Raw genomic sequence first — 15,199 nt, forward strand, 5'->3', positions numbered from 1 at the left:
GTTCCATGCTTGTCATCGATTGCCCTTCTAGAAACAACGATGAGGCGGAGTGGTCTCGAGTGGCGGACGGGGGATGATGTAAGCAGAGCGGTATCTGATGGAGATAGACCCTGACACTCCATCTGTTTTCTGGCTGGCTGAGTAGAGGCGGGGGCAGTGACAGAGGAAGAGACAAAGACAGAATCCCACGATGTCACAGATCCCTCTGGAACTTTCATTGCGCACATCTGGCCTCTATATACAGTGCCTTGCGAAAGTATTCGGCCCCCTTGAACTTTGCGACCTTTTGCCACATTTCAGGCTTCAAACATAAAGATATAAAACTGTATTTTTTTGTGAAGAATCAACAACAAGTGGGACACAATCATGAAGTGGAACGACATTTATTGGATATTTCACTTTTTTAACAAATCAAAAACTGAAAAATTGGGCGTGCAAAATTATTCAGCCCCTTTACTTTCAGTGCAGCAAACTCTCTCCAGAAGTTCAGTGAGGATCTCTGAATGATCCAATGTTGACCTAAATGACTAAATACAATCCACAATAAATACAATCCACTCCGTATAAATGCACCTGTGATAGTCTCAGAGGTCCGTCAAAAGCGCAGAGAGCATCATGAAGAACAAGGAACACACCAGGCAGGTCCGAGATACTGTTGTGAAGAAGTTTAAAGCCAGATTTGGATACAAAAAGATCAATGCTTTTTTTTTTTTTGAATTTTACCCCTTTTTCTCCCCAATTTCGTAGTATCCAATTGTGTAGTAGCTACTATCTTGTCTCATCGCTACAACTCCCGTACGGGCTCGGGAGAGATGAAGGTTGAAAGTCATGCGTCCTCCGATACACAACCAACCAAGCCGCTGCTTCTTCAACACAGCGCACATCCAACCCGGAAGCCAGCCGCACCAATGCGCCGGAGGAAACACTGTGCACCTGGCCACCTTGGTTAGCGCACACTGCGCCCAGCCCGCCACAGGAGTCGCTGGTGCGCGATGAGACAAGGACACCCCTACCGACCAAGCCCTCCCTAACCCGGGCGACGCTAGGCCAATTGTGCGTCGCCCCACGGACCTCCCAGTCGCGGCCGGTTACGACAGAGCCTGGGCGCGAACCCAGGACTCTGATGGCACAGCTGGCGCTGCAGTACAGCGCCCTTAACCACTGCGCCATCCGGGAGGCCCCGATTTCCCAAGCTTTAAACATCCCAAGGAGCACTGTGCAAGCGATAATATTGAAATGGAAGGAGTATCAGACCACTGCAAATCTACCAAGACCTGGCCGTCCCTCTAAACTTTCATCTCATACAAGGAGAAAACTGATCAGAGATGCAGCCAAGAGGCCCATGATCACTCTGGATGAACTGCAGAGATCTACAGCTGAGGTGGGAGACTCTGTCCATAGGACAACAATCAGTCGTATATTGCACAAATCTGGCCTTTATGGAAGAGTGGCAAGAAGAAAGCCATTTCTTAAAGATATCCATAAAAAGAGTTGTTTAAAGTTTGCCTCAAGCCACCTGGGAGACACACCAAACATGTGGAAGAAGGTGCTCTGGTCAGATGAAACCAAAATTGAACTTTTTGGCAACAATGCAAAACGTTATGTTTGGCGTAAAAGCAACACAGCCCATCACCCTGAACACACCATCCCCACTGTCAAACATGGTGGTGGCAGCATCATGGTTTGGGCCTGCTTTTCTTCAGCAGGGACAGGGAAGATGGTTCAAATTGATGGGAAGATGGATGGAGCCAAATACAGGACCATTCTGGAAGAAAACCTGATGGAGTCTGCAAAAGACCTGAGACTGGGACGGAGATTTGTCTTCCAACAAGACAATGATCCAAAACATTAAGCAAAATCTACAATGGAATGGTTCAAAAATAAACATATCCAGGTGTTAGAATGGCCAAGTCAAAGTCCAGACCTGAATCCAATCGAGAATCTGTGGAAAGAACTGAAAACTGCTGTTCATAAATGCTCTCCATCCAACCTCACTGAGCTCGAGCTGTTTTGCAAGGAGGAATGGGAAAAAAATGTCAGTCTCTCGATGTGAAAAACTGATAGAGACATACCCCAAGCGACTTACAGCTGTAATCGCAGCAAAAGGTGGCGCTACAAAGTATTAACTTAAGGGGGGTGAATAATTTTGCACGCCCAATTTTTCAGTTTTTGATTTGTTAAAAAAGTTTGAAATATCCAATAAATGTCGTTCCACTTCATGATTGTGTCCCACTTGTTGTTGATTCTTCACAAAAAAATACAGTTTTATATCTTTATGTTTGAAGCCTGAAAGGTGGCAAAAGGTCGCAAAGTTCAAGGGGGCCGAATACTTTCGCAAGGTACTGTACATTGTGTTGTTCAAGTGTTCCCTTTATTTTGTTGAGCAGTGTATATTACAAACAACAAATCAAATTCATTTATTTCATTTTATATATACGCATAACATTAAGTACATGAATTAGATTTGTAGTTTGTATTGTCTCCTGACTAAACAGAAATGTTGAAAAATGCAGTAGGAGGCTAATTTGTTTTATCGCAATCATATGGTACCACTACCCACCCCCCCACACATGTACCTACTAGCATGCTAACTGTGGGAAAATTGTTTATACCCTCTGCAATTCTTTGCTAATGCGAACTAGCGCTAGCCAGCTAGTCACAAGTTATGGCAAAACATAGTTCACTCATGCACTTTTTCAAAAAGCCACAGATGGAGGATGAAGACAACACCTGCTCCACTACCTCCATTGGTTAAACCAAATCTGTCAGAGTCATCGTCAGCCCATGAGGTTAGCTACTGCTTTGACTTCCACAGCACAGCTCAACATCGCCCAGCCCGGCCTTGTCATGGTGAGCATGTCATCACGAGGCCACCTGCGCATTTGTCTGAACTGTAGTTGACGAACCACCCACACAACCAAAAATATGAGTCATCCTCGTTTTGGAATAAATTTGTTTTAACCTTTATTTAACTAGGCAAGTCAGTTGAGAACAAATTCTTATTTACAATGACGGCCTACCCCGGCCAAGCCCTAACGCGGACAATGCTGGGGCAATTGTGCGGCGCCCTACGGGACTCCCAATCACGGCCAGTTGTGATACAGTCTGGAATCTAACCAGGTCTGTAGTGATGCCTTAAGCACTGAGATGCAGTGCCTTAGACCGCTGCACCACTCGGTATGGACAGTTTTATTTTAGCTGGCATACAGTTCGACAAAGCACGCTCTTTTCTGTAAAACTGTGTATACATTTCTCCGAGGCCACTATGGAAGGCTCATTTGTTAGAGACATACAGTATATAAAGATTGGAAGCATCTTTGCGAGGCACGCTTCAACACCAGGCTAGCAAACCCCACTCTTTTCCACTGGATAAATGTGAAGGCTATAGTACAAAGCCATCACAATCAAAGCCAGGGTAATGTTTTAAACTTACCCGTAAGTTCATAGCACTACATAGAGAAGAGTGAAGAGGCCCTTAAAAAGTGCAACATTTTGAACATTTCTACATAAATAACCAAATATGACCAAATAAAATTCTAAATAGTCTATAACAGCTGCCCAAAAATGCTAGACTCATCTTCTGGAACAGACAGCTGACTGAGCTGCATACCCGGTTCCAGGAGGATCAATATGGAATAATGAGAGTAGGGCTGTCCCTGACAAAAAAAATCTTAGTCGACCGAAAGTAGTTTGTTCTTTCGACCAATAGATTGGTCTAAATTTGTTAACCTGTATTTTTCCATATATAGATACGCCCTATGTGTTTTAATAAAATAATCTACAGTGGTAAGACAAAGTATGTGAACCCTTTGGAAATACCCGGAATTCTGCATTAATTAGTCATAACATTTGATCTGATCTTCGTCTAGGTCACAACAATAGACAAACACAGTCTGCTTAAACTAGTAACACACAAACAATTATACGTTTTCATGTCTTTATTGAACACACAGTGTAAACGTTCACAGTGCAGGGTGGGAAAAGTATGTGAACCCTTTCTGACCCTCCTTTGACAGCAATAACCTCAACCAAACGTTTTCTGTAGTTGGGAATCAGACTTCCTCATTACAAAACTGTTTCAGTTCAGCAATATTCTTGGGATGTCTGGTGTAAACTGCTCTCTTGCGGTCATGCCACAGCATCTCAAATCGGGATGAGGTCAGGACTCTGACGGGCCATTCCAGAAGGCGTATTTTCTTCTGTTGAAGCCATTCTGTCGTTGATTTACTTCTGTGTTTTGGGTCATTGTCCTGCTGCGTCACCCAACTTCTGTTGAGCTTCAATTGGCGGACAGCTAGCCTAACATTCTCATGCAACAAAATGTCTTGACAAACTTGGGAATTAATTTTTCCGTCGATGATAGCAAGTTGTCCAGGCCCTGAGGCAGCAAAGCAGCCCCAAACCATGATGCTCCCTCCACAATACTTTACAGTTGGGATGAGGTTTTGATGTTGGTGTGCTGTGGCTTTTTTTTCTCCACACATAGTGTTGTGTGTTTCTTCCAAACCACTCAACTGTAGTTTCATCTGTCCACAGAATATTTTGCCAGTTGCGCTGTGGAACATCTAGGTACACTTTGTTTTTTTTGGACAGCAGTGGCTTCTTCTGTGTTGTCCTCCCATGAACACCATTCTTGTTTAGTGTTTTATGTATCGTAGACTCGTCAACAGAGATGTTTGCATGTTCCAGAGATTTCTGTAAGTCTTTAGCTCACACTCTAGGATTCTTCTTAACCTCATTGAGCACAAGAGTCGCTGGTGCGCGATGAGACAAGGACATCCCTACCGACCAAGCCCTCCCTAACCCGGACGACGCTAGGCCAATTGTGCGTCGCCCCATGGACCTCCCGGTCGCGGCCGGGTTACGACAGAGCCTGGGCGCGAACCCAGAGTCTCTGATGGCACAGCTGGCGCTGCAGTACAGCGCCCTTAACCACTGCGCCACCCGGGAGGCCTGGATCTGGCTCTCGACCTGAAACCTGCCCCTCCGCCTGCCCTGCCAGAAGCTGGGTCCGCTGTTTGTGGGGCCATTTAAAGTCCTGAGGAGACTGAACGAGGTATGCTACAGGTTACAGCTTCCCCCAGATTACCGTATTAATCCCTGTGAGTAATTGTTTGTATGTAAATCGGTCCGTTATGTGGGCTAGCTTTATTGTATTATATTTGTCTATTTTGAGTAAATTACGTTTATTTACTCATATCTGCTCCTGCGCCTGACTCCTCTACACAAGCTACACACAGACCACATTACAGCTACACATGGCCTGTCTGCAACGAACTTAAAACATTGCATCAACTATTAACTTGGGCCCAGCCCGAAGCTTGCGCTAGTATTGTATAAAATATTCTGGCCATTAGAATTTCCAGCGCCAGTGAGCTCGGGACAGACACAGTTGTAGGCTATTTGCGCAAGAGATAAGAAACACACTGGAGCTGAGTACCAGCACCTCAAATTTTCTACTGCTTGAGCTCATGTTCCTCTTATAGAATATTAGCTCAACAGTATTGTGGAACTCCTGCACCTAAATATAAACAGTACCAGCACCCAAAATGAGTATATATTTCAGTCCAAGTCAAGCACTGATAAGAGTTTATGAGGTAGGCCTATTTTATGACGTTTCCACTGGATCAGAGCATGACATGTTTCCCTTTCACGCTGAGTGGTTATCAAAAGGGAGAGAGCTGGAAAGATTGTTATTCTGAATAAATGTAAAACCAGACTTTGCTTGCTGTTTGAGGTGAAGAAAATATGACTTTGAGAAGCTCCATAGGTCACTAGTGGTGGTGCATTAAGCCAATCAGAAATACTATCAGATGCCCAAATGAGCACATTTATATGCCTACATTTGTGCGCAGGCCAGGTAGCCTATAGGCCTACTTCTATGCGTGTGTGTCCTTACTCAACATTGACAGGAGGCTCCAAACAATAGACCAAGACTAAATTGACACCTCGTAAATGGAATGAAATGAACCAAAACTTGTTTCTCACAAATGTAGCATTGGTTTTGCATTCTGCAACAACAAAAAAGTGTCCACTCACACAATGAGAATGGGAATACTTGAATAATAATATTGAATGCATTAAAATAAATTACCATAACCAAATGAACAACATTGTAGATTAGAAATTATGGGAATTAACGGTAAATGTACTAATCTACACTAACAAGCAAAGCACAACAATGAATGTGCACATGATCAATCCCACATCTGCATTGGCCATGCAGCAGTTATGGTGATATGGCCTCAGCAGAAGTCAAGGCATTCATACTTATTGCGCTTCGCTGAGCAGTGCAGAGCTGTTTTCAAGGTAGTGAGTTTGTTTATATACAGGAGCTACTGCCCCAACCTACCGTTAACTAATTATGCTAATGCAGAGCTATACAGAGCCCTCCGCATTGTTACAAAATTTGGGAGGCGCAAGAACATGCGGTATGGTGCTTGATTTGGCCTCTGCATGCCTCTGGAGGCTCCGCATTTGTGTCACACCACCCCTATGGAGCATCCGATTACATTTTTTTTGGATCAAACATAAATTGGCTTTTAGTCTAGGCCTCCACAATGGACTAGTTCACTGAGATGGGCGCAAATATATATATATATTTGTTACTGCACGACGACAACAATCAAGGTCGACCAACAGCCTTATGACCAAACAATTTGCCAGTCACCTAATTGGGGTCAGACCTAAATGAAAGCAGCAGCGCCCTGTCTGCCAGGGTCTAGGACTTTTCCACTGAAATAATCACTGCTGGCCCCATGTGGTCACTATCATATCTCTGCTGAAGATGCTGAATGAAGCGTGTTTATGAGGTCAGGAATTCCCATCCCTTATTGAAGGTTTAGACAGCTGTAGCCCTGACATTTCTCCAAATATCAATAGACAACTAAGGAACATCATCACACTTCGTATGACTTACTGTTGAGAGAGACCTCTCCACTTGCCTGGCTACGCAGACTCCTTGCTCTGGCCAAACGCCACACAAACAAACGTTAGTTTCTTCTCCACAATGAGTCTGGATCTGAGTACCGAATGTGAACACGGGGTAGTCTGATTGGTCCAGAAACCGATGGGTTGGGCCAGAGCCAGAACACATCTGGGTAAAGTGGCAGTTTAAAAATATGTCATTTGCTTTGATATTCTGATTGGTTAGAGACAATCCAATCACTGATGACTTTGTTTTGTACAACCCCCCTTCCTGCCCCTCTTCACCACAAATGACTTCAATGATGGCAGTCTCAGACTAAAGTATGTAGCAAACGACAGAGCAGTGGAAGAATTTAGTGCAACTGGTCTGGCCATTTTTTTCACTACAGGCCGTATCAAAACATCCATCAGAACTTGCATGCTGACTGCACATCTCAACAATTGTAGCCTGGTTGTCCTTTGAAACGGAACTCAGGGACCTTTTGGACTATGGTGATATAATCTCCACCTTCAACACCATGCCTAGGCATCTACACTTGTGCTGTAAAATGTGAAAGTTAGGTCTGGATACTGTTTATTTTCAATTTAGCCTAATGTTTTCATGCCTGCCTTGGTAGGTCAGGCCTATGTGTTTGATTCAAAGTGAGCTACTGTATTCATACCCACCGTGATATTAGGCTATGTATGATGGTTGCGGATTCAAGTGAGCTGTTGTACTCATACCAGACATGATTTCATGTCTGAATGTCTATAGAGTAGCGTTTGCTTATTCAAAGTGAGCTATTAATTTCATACCCATAAGTTTCATAGCCAAACAGTTCAAGATATAAGCCTAAAGTGTTTGTATTGTGTTGTGGGTGGTTGTTTTCACAAAAAGTAGGCACTTTTGGGCTTTTGAGTACCATACGGGCAGGTAATGCTGAGCCCGCGAAAGTCTAATAAAATATTTCAGCACGAGACAGCTCCGCCCTCCACTCTGTTCTCTGACTCCTGATATTCGCATTCACAATGAGAATGAGTCACATTCACAATGAGAATTATTCACATTCACAATGAGAATGAGTCGCATTCACAATGAGAATGATTCGCATTCACAATGAGAATGATTCGCAGTCACAATGAGAATGAGTCACATTCACAATGAGAATTGGGCATTTTTTCATGTCTCATCAGTTTTACAGATTTATTTTGCTTCTCGATAGAAGAACTTTAGGGACAGGTTATGAGGTTCAGGCCAGAGGACCAGACTCAATCCGGTTGCGATCATCAGTTCCCCTGTACACGAAATAGCCTAGGCCTACAGAAATCAAGTGGCAAGACTAAAATATAAAAAAGTTATACAAAAATAGTAATATTAGGGTAGGAATATGTGGAAACCATGGTGTATGGAATTTAATGTAGCCTAAGCCTTTTTTTGTAATCCATAAATGTCCTCTAGCAAAACATACAATACAGAGATGAATCAGTAACGACTAACATCCGCTTATCTGGCCCCTTAGCCTAACATATCAGCCATAAGGGCCTTTTATTTCATTCTGGATATCATGGTGGATGTATTTTGCATTGCCATGATTGTAGGTAATTCAGAGTAGCCTACATCTGTTTTTCATAGAATTATTTTGCACAGGATGCTTATTCATTCACCAGGCAGGCCATTTGGGAAATGTTTTCCATGCACCACTTTTCCATGCACCACGACTACACCACTGATGTCTATGTATTTCTGCTAGAAAATGTTGGCCCAGTCACTTTTACTCAGGCCCAGCCACACAGCAATTTCTGCCTACGCCTCTGGACTCAAAGGCCATTGCTGTCTTACCGTCTTATGGCTGACCAGTCAGGGGGATGTCTAGGGACCGGCAGAATAATATAGTAGACACACAAACACCTACACACACGTTTGTACCCATGCACCCATTGCGCACACACACACACACCTATGGGTTCAGATGTGATAGACGTAAACAGACTCACCTGTACGCTTGTTAGTGTGGTGTATTGGTAGGCTTTGATAACCAGGTAGTTAGCCTCGATGTCTATTAGTCCCAGAATCATGTACTTCCACCATCGCCTCTTCAGTATTGCCAGCAGATTCTCCTCACCTGTGAAGAGAATAAGAGAGACATGTTATAACAACGTCTGTTCCCACAGGGAATATAACTGTAAGCTCATGAGATATTGTGGGTGGATATACACTATATATTCCAAAAGTATGTGGACACCCCTTCAAATTAGTGGATTTGGCTATTTCAGGCACACCCGTTGCTGACAGGTGTATAAAATCGAGCACACAGCCATGCAATCTCCATAGACAAACATTGGCAGTAGAATGGCTTTACTGAAAAGCTAATTGACTCTCAACGTAGCACCGTCATAGGATGACTCCTTTCCAACAAGTTAGTTCGTCAAATTTCTGCCCAGCTAGAGGGCCCCGATCAATTGTAAGTGCTATTATTGTAAAGTGGACATTTCTAAGGGCAACAAAAATTGTCTGTCCTGAATTGCTAAACACTCACTACCAAGTTCAAAATTGCCTCTGGAAGCAAGTCAGCACAAAAACTGTTAGTCGGGAGCTTCATGAAATGGGTTTCCTTGGCCGAGCAGCCGCACACAAGCCTAAGATCACCATGTGCAATGCCAAGTGTCGGCTGGAGTGGTGATAAGTTCGCCACCATTGAACTTTGAAGCAGTGGAAACACATTCACTGGAGTGATGAATCACGCTTCACCATCTGGCAGTCCGACGAGTCTGAGTTTGGCGACTGCCAAGAGAACGCTACCTCATTGAACTATCGTATATAAGATTTCCCTTTCAGCTTCAGTGCATGGCTAACATTTCAAAATTAATTACAAGACAGATAAAACAAAGGAAGCAATTAACATGACAAAACAAACAGATAAATGAAAACCACCCTTGAGAGAAGTCAGCCTCTTCCCAAGGATCATGGGAGGGTAAAAAAACCTCCCCTGCAATCTCAATAGAACAATGCGGTTAACTAGTTATTTGTTTTCCGTTATTATAGCTAGCACTGTGTGCAGTAATCTCTTAGCACAACAAGCCCAACATGAGAGCATTCTAAAATGTCTGCTTTTTTTAATGATCATAATTGGCAAAAGAAAGCTCTCTGGGATCAGAGTGTGGGTAGAGTGAGAGAAAAAGAGAGTCAGGCCAGAGAGGAGGAATAATTGGAGACAACAAAGAAGCGAGTTCAGACCTTCAGCACAACACTATTTACAGAGGAGCAGGTAGGAGGCATCCAAAAGCTAATTATTCATTCATGCTCAAAAACATCAAACAGGTCGTTGGGGTTATTACTACGGTAGCTACAGTATAGTCTTGTACACTGATACCGTTAGAGCACTGATAAATGTGCTGGAACTTTATGCGAAATCTAAGCTAATACTGTGCTTGAATAATTATAGAAACTTGTAACAGATGCACTGAATTTAATTGTCAAATTACTATGCATTTGCACATATTGACAATCTTTCTAAGCACACAGAGATATGCCACCAGTTGTACAGATTCCTGGAGTTAAACATTTGTAGGGAAAAGGTTCAAAATGGCTTCCTTTCCTTGACTGGCAGGATTGCAGAGTGCAGTGCTGTGATGGGGAGCTGTTTCCTTTCCCAGACTCTGGATGGTTCTGTGCTCTACTATAGGCCATTACAATCACCGGGTAACGGTCACACAGCACAAAAAACAGCCAGCCTGCCACTGTTCACGGAGAAATGTTGTTTCCTAAAAGTACAGGTGTATTTACCTAGTTTTATGTCCATAGCTTAGCGTTCAGCTTCAAGAGCAGGTTATCTGTTAGGTTAAACAGGGATGTCACTGTGTTCTTTCTCTACACATACGTCTAAGGACCAGGGAAGTCACCAGGATCTGGCTTTCGGGGGTTTAGTCCTACATGATTTTGGGTCATTCCCGAATCTTTTGTCTAGCTGCAATGGTGTAAAAAGTGGTTTGAGATAAAACTCCCAGAAGTCATCCAACCGTTATAAATCAGGGGTGCAGTGCCACCTCCATGCTCCGCCACTTCCAGAATGGTGCCATGTCTTGGAAGATCACGTTATGATTCATTAGTATTCTACATAACAAACCAAATATAATAGCATAGATAATGTTAGGCTACTGTCATACCAAAAACACCACATCATTTCTGATGAAAATTTAGGATGATTGTGCTGAAATGTTTTTTTCTCATGTGGACAGACCTCAACCGCAGGTGCCATAGGCTAAAATATGCTTTGATTGAAACAAATTCCAGGTGGCTGTGTTTAACTCCATCGGCTCTAAAATGAGATTAAACAGCTATGCTACTTAGCCTACGTCATTTAAGATGATCAAAATGCATATTTCCATGAACCTGAAATTGGGATCAAATGGTTGGCATGCATGTAGCATGGACGTTTCACCAGTAAAACGTGAATAATTATCATTCACAATTGACAGTGATGATGGCCTAATTTATAATAAGGTAGGCCTAATTTATAATAAAGGTAGGCCTAATTTATAACAAGGCAGGTCTAATTTGGTGTTTTAGAATTTTAAACATAGAACATTTTTATTGAGACACTTATGTGTAAGCATCGGCAATCATGCAACTTGGATGTTATAGGCCTATTGTATGTAAAGTGGCAAGAAGTATGTGAACCCTTTGGAAATACCTGGATTTCTGCATAAATCGGTCATAACATTTGATCTGATCTTCATCTGGGAATACATTTTTCCATCGATGATAGCAAGCTGTCCATGCCCCGAGGCAGCAAAGCAGTCCCAAACCATAATGCTCCCTCCAACATACTTTACAGTTGGGATGAGGTTTTGATGATAGTGTGCTGTGCCTTTTTTTCTCCAAACATGTTCCTTCCAAACAACTCAACTGTAGTTTCATCTGTCCACCGAATATTTTTCCAGTAGCGCTGTGGAACATTCAGGTGCACTTTTGCCTACTACAGATGTGCAGCAATGTTTTTTTGGGACAGCAGTAGCTTCTTCTGTGGTGTCCTCCCATGAACACCATTCTTGTTTAGTGTTTTACGTATCGTAGACTCAACAACAGAGATATTAGCATGTTCCAGAGATTTCTGTAAGTCTTTAGCTGACACTCTAGGATTCTTCTTAACCTCATTGAGCATTCTGCGCTGTGCTCTTGCAGTCATCTTTGCAGGACGGCCACTCCTAGGGAGATTAGCAACAGTGCTGAACTTTCTCCATTTATATACAATTTGTCTTACCTTGGACTGATGAAAATTAAGTCTTTTAGAGATACTTTTGTAACCCTTTCCAGCTTTATGCAAGTCAACAATTCTTTAATCTTAGGTCTCCTGAGATCTTTTGTTCGAGATATGGTTCACATCAGGCAATGCTTCTTGTGAATAGCAAACTCAAATTTTGTGAGTGTTTTTTTATAGGGCAAGGCAGCTCTAACCAACATCTCCAATCTCGTCTCATTGTTTGGACTCCAGGTTGGAGAAGTCATTAGACTAGGAGTTCACATACATTTTCCAACCTACACTGTGAATGTTTAAATTATGTATTCAATATAGACAAGAAAAATACAATAATTTGTGTTATTAGTTTAAGCACACTATGTTTGTCTATTGTTGTGACTTAGATGAAGATCAGATCAAATTTGATGACCAATTTATGCAGAAATCCAGGTAATTCCAAAAGGTTTAAACACTTTCTTGCCACTGTATATTCTGACCTATTGCCTTCAATAGGCTACATGTAGGTACCAACTTTCATTCAGAAATTATGTAATTATATAAAATGTGTGGTCAACTGATAATTCCAGCTCCCTTTTGATTGGGACAGAGTCATTGCTGCTTTGACAAAAGCATTGGAACCTCTCTTGATAAATCAATGTCAGATCTTTCTTTTCACTGAATCTCCGTTTGAATATTAGGTTACAATTATGCTGGGAAATGTTAGCTGTGTTGAGGTGAGTGCTCATGATCATTAGTCTAGCAATTGAAAGCAATGCACATCTTCTCTACACACACATTTGGCCTCTAGCCTACCTGATGAGCTTCCCTGGTGTTTTCATGAACCTTCCAATACTTACATTTCAGTCACTTAGCTTACTGATGCGAATACACATTTTTTCACTTTTTCCATAGGCTATTCAAGTAATTTGACATATTCTCTTATTGGTTAAAAAGGTCATAAGGCCTACATCGTTTCAACAACAATATAGCTGAAACCACTAGCCTATTGGCTTCATTCATTTATTGAATTTATTATCTTGTATTGTAGGCTAGGCTACTTGCTGATAGATTATTTTAAAATGTTATTTTAACTCTCTGTGTGTTAGTTCAGCCTGGGCGTGACATTATACCCTCTCTGTGTGTTAGTTCAGCCTGGGCGTGACATTATACCCTCTCTGTGTGTTAGTTCAGCTTGGGTGTGACATTATACCCTCTCTGTGTGTTAGTTCAGCCTGGGAGTGACATTATACCCTCTCTGTGTGTTAGTTCAGTCTGGGCGTGACTTTATACCCTCTCTGTGTGTTAGTTCAGCCTGGGTGTGTGTGTGTGTGTATCACCACTAGGCCATATATTAATCTTAGAGGTGTGGGGGTACGGCGGGCGGGGTGTCATAATCAGATTATTTATTATCTTGGTCTGTTTGACTTTCACGGGATTGTCTCACATACTGAGTGACTGTGTGTTGCAAATGAGGTAGTTCAGGTGAAATGGGAATCCTCAAGGGCACTGTGTGTGTGTCCCAGCCTTCTTCCTCCATTTACCTTCTGATCTGTGTCTGTTAGACTAGAGACAACAAACATCACATCAGACACAATGCAAACAGAAGGCCAGGTGATTGGAAGCCAATGATCTGTGTGACTTTGATGGGCTCTCTCCCTCCTATGGCTCTGTGCGTAAGCAATGAGAGTTTATTTGCACACCTCGGGCAAAGATCAGCGCCTTCATTAAGTGGGACTTCCAGTGTTTGAAATGACAGCATGGGCGGCCCAATCTCTCCTCCGTTTTGAGACACTAATCACACTAACACTAAGCAGAAAGACACCTCTCTAATCTTGGATGATGTCGAAGTGTGAGTTTGCAAGGCGAGATTTGTTTGTTTTCTTCAACACTTCAGCTAGTACTAGAAGTTCCTTCTAGTACCCTTGGCAGATGCAGAGGGGAGGGGCCTGAATGAAACATTAACATCCAATGGTCTCGTTATTCCTCATCCAATTATTGGACTGGCAGTACTTTAAGTGGTAGAGTAAGTTAAATGCAGAGCACTGCAGGATCTATTTCTATAGTAGCATTATTCATTGTTTTTACATGGCCAATCAGTGTGTGCGTACCCAGGGAAGCTCCAGGGGACCTGAGCTAGCTAGCTTCATTTGCACTCCGTCACTACCCAGACAGGCTAATGTTCTCTTATTCTGGCCTTGTTAAAAGCTGCTGACTGCTACATATCCTGCCTCATATACTCATCTCCTCTGCATCTCTAATCAGGTCTGGAGATGTTTTCTGATTTCCCCGGATACATTTAAATTGCTTTTCGGTGTCTGAAATGGGGAAAGGGGGATACCTAGTCAGATGTACAACTGAATGCATTCAACTGAAATGTGTCTTCTGCATTTAACCCAACTCCTCTAAATCAGAGAGGTGTGGAGGTTAACTGCCTTGCTCAGGGGCAGAACGACATATTTTACCTTGTCAGCTCTGGGATTTGATCTAGTAAACTTTCAGTTAATGGCTCAACGCTCCTACCCGCCAGGCTACCTGCCACCCCTAATCAATACCACTCGATCCAGACTTAATGGAATCATTGATTTCATTGGTGTAGGGCTTTCTTCATTGGCCTAATTCTAAATCAAGACGCCTATTTTCTTTACAGCCTCATAGCTCTCAAAACTCTCTCAATATAGCCACGTGTGTGGTTAGATAGGCGAGGGTAGGCTAGTTGCTCTCTGCCTCTCCTACTTCCTCCCTCAACCCTAGTACAGACATACCTTATTACATTATTGATTATGTGCCTATTGGGACAGAAGCACAATCCAACGCATGTACATCAGCGGTAAGAATTCTGTTGTGACCATAGCTGTAGCTCAGTGAGTCTCCTCTGCTGTCAATAGGCTGGGATGAGCAGAGCCTCCCTCCCTCCTAAAAAACAATAAAAGAGCTCTCAGAGGCAATCACCAACTGGGAGGACAAAGGTATTGACCTGACCAAGTACCTGCAGGCTCCTGAAGGAAAATACCACAGGAGATATTGAAGAGTACTGACTCGAGACAACTTCACCAAAC

General features: G+C 42.7%; 1 protein-coding gene across 1 annotated transcript in view; it reads right to left on the reverse strand.

The window, feature by feature from the left end:
• LOC110529587 (solute carrier family 35 member F1) overlaps window positions 1–15,199 on the reverse strand; it is a 138,452-nt gene that overhangs the window by 39,878 nt on the left and 83,375 nt on the right. Inside the window, exon 3 of the mRNA XM_021611930.2 lies at window positions 8,902–9,029. Coding sequence (XP_021467605.1) covers window positions 8,902–9,029 — 128 coding nt within the window. The remainder of the gene's footprint in view (window positions 1–8,901; window positions 9,030–15,199) is intronic.

The sequence above is a fragment of the Oncorhynchus mykiss genome, chromosome 8 (genome assembly GCF_013265735.2).
Source record: "Oncorhynchus mykiss isolate Arlee chromosome 8, USDA_OmykA_1.1, whole genome shotgun sequence".
NCBI lineage: Eukaryota > Metazoa > Chordata > Actinopteri > Salmoniformes > Salmonidae > Oncorhynchus > Oncorhynchus mykiss.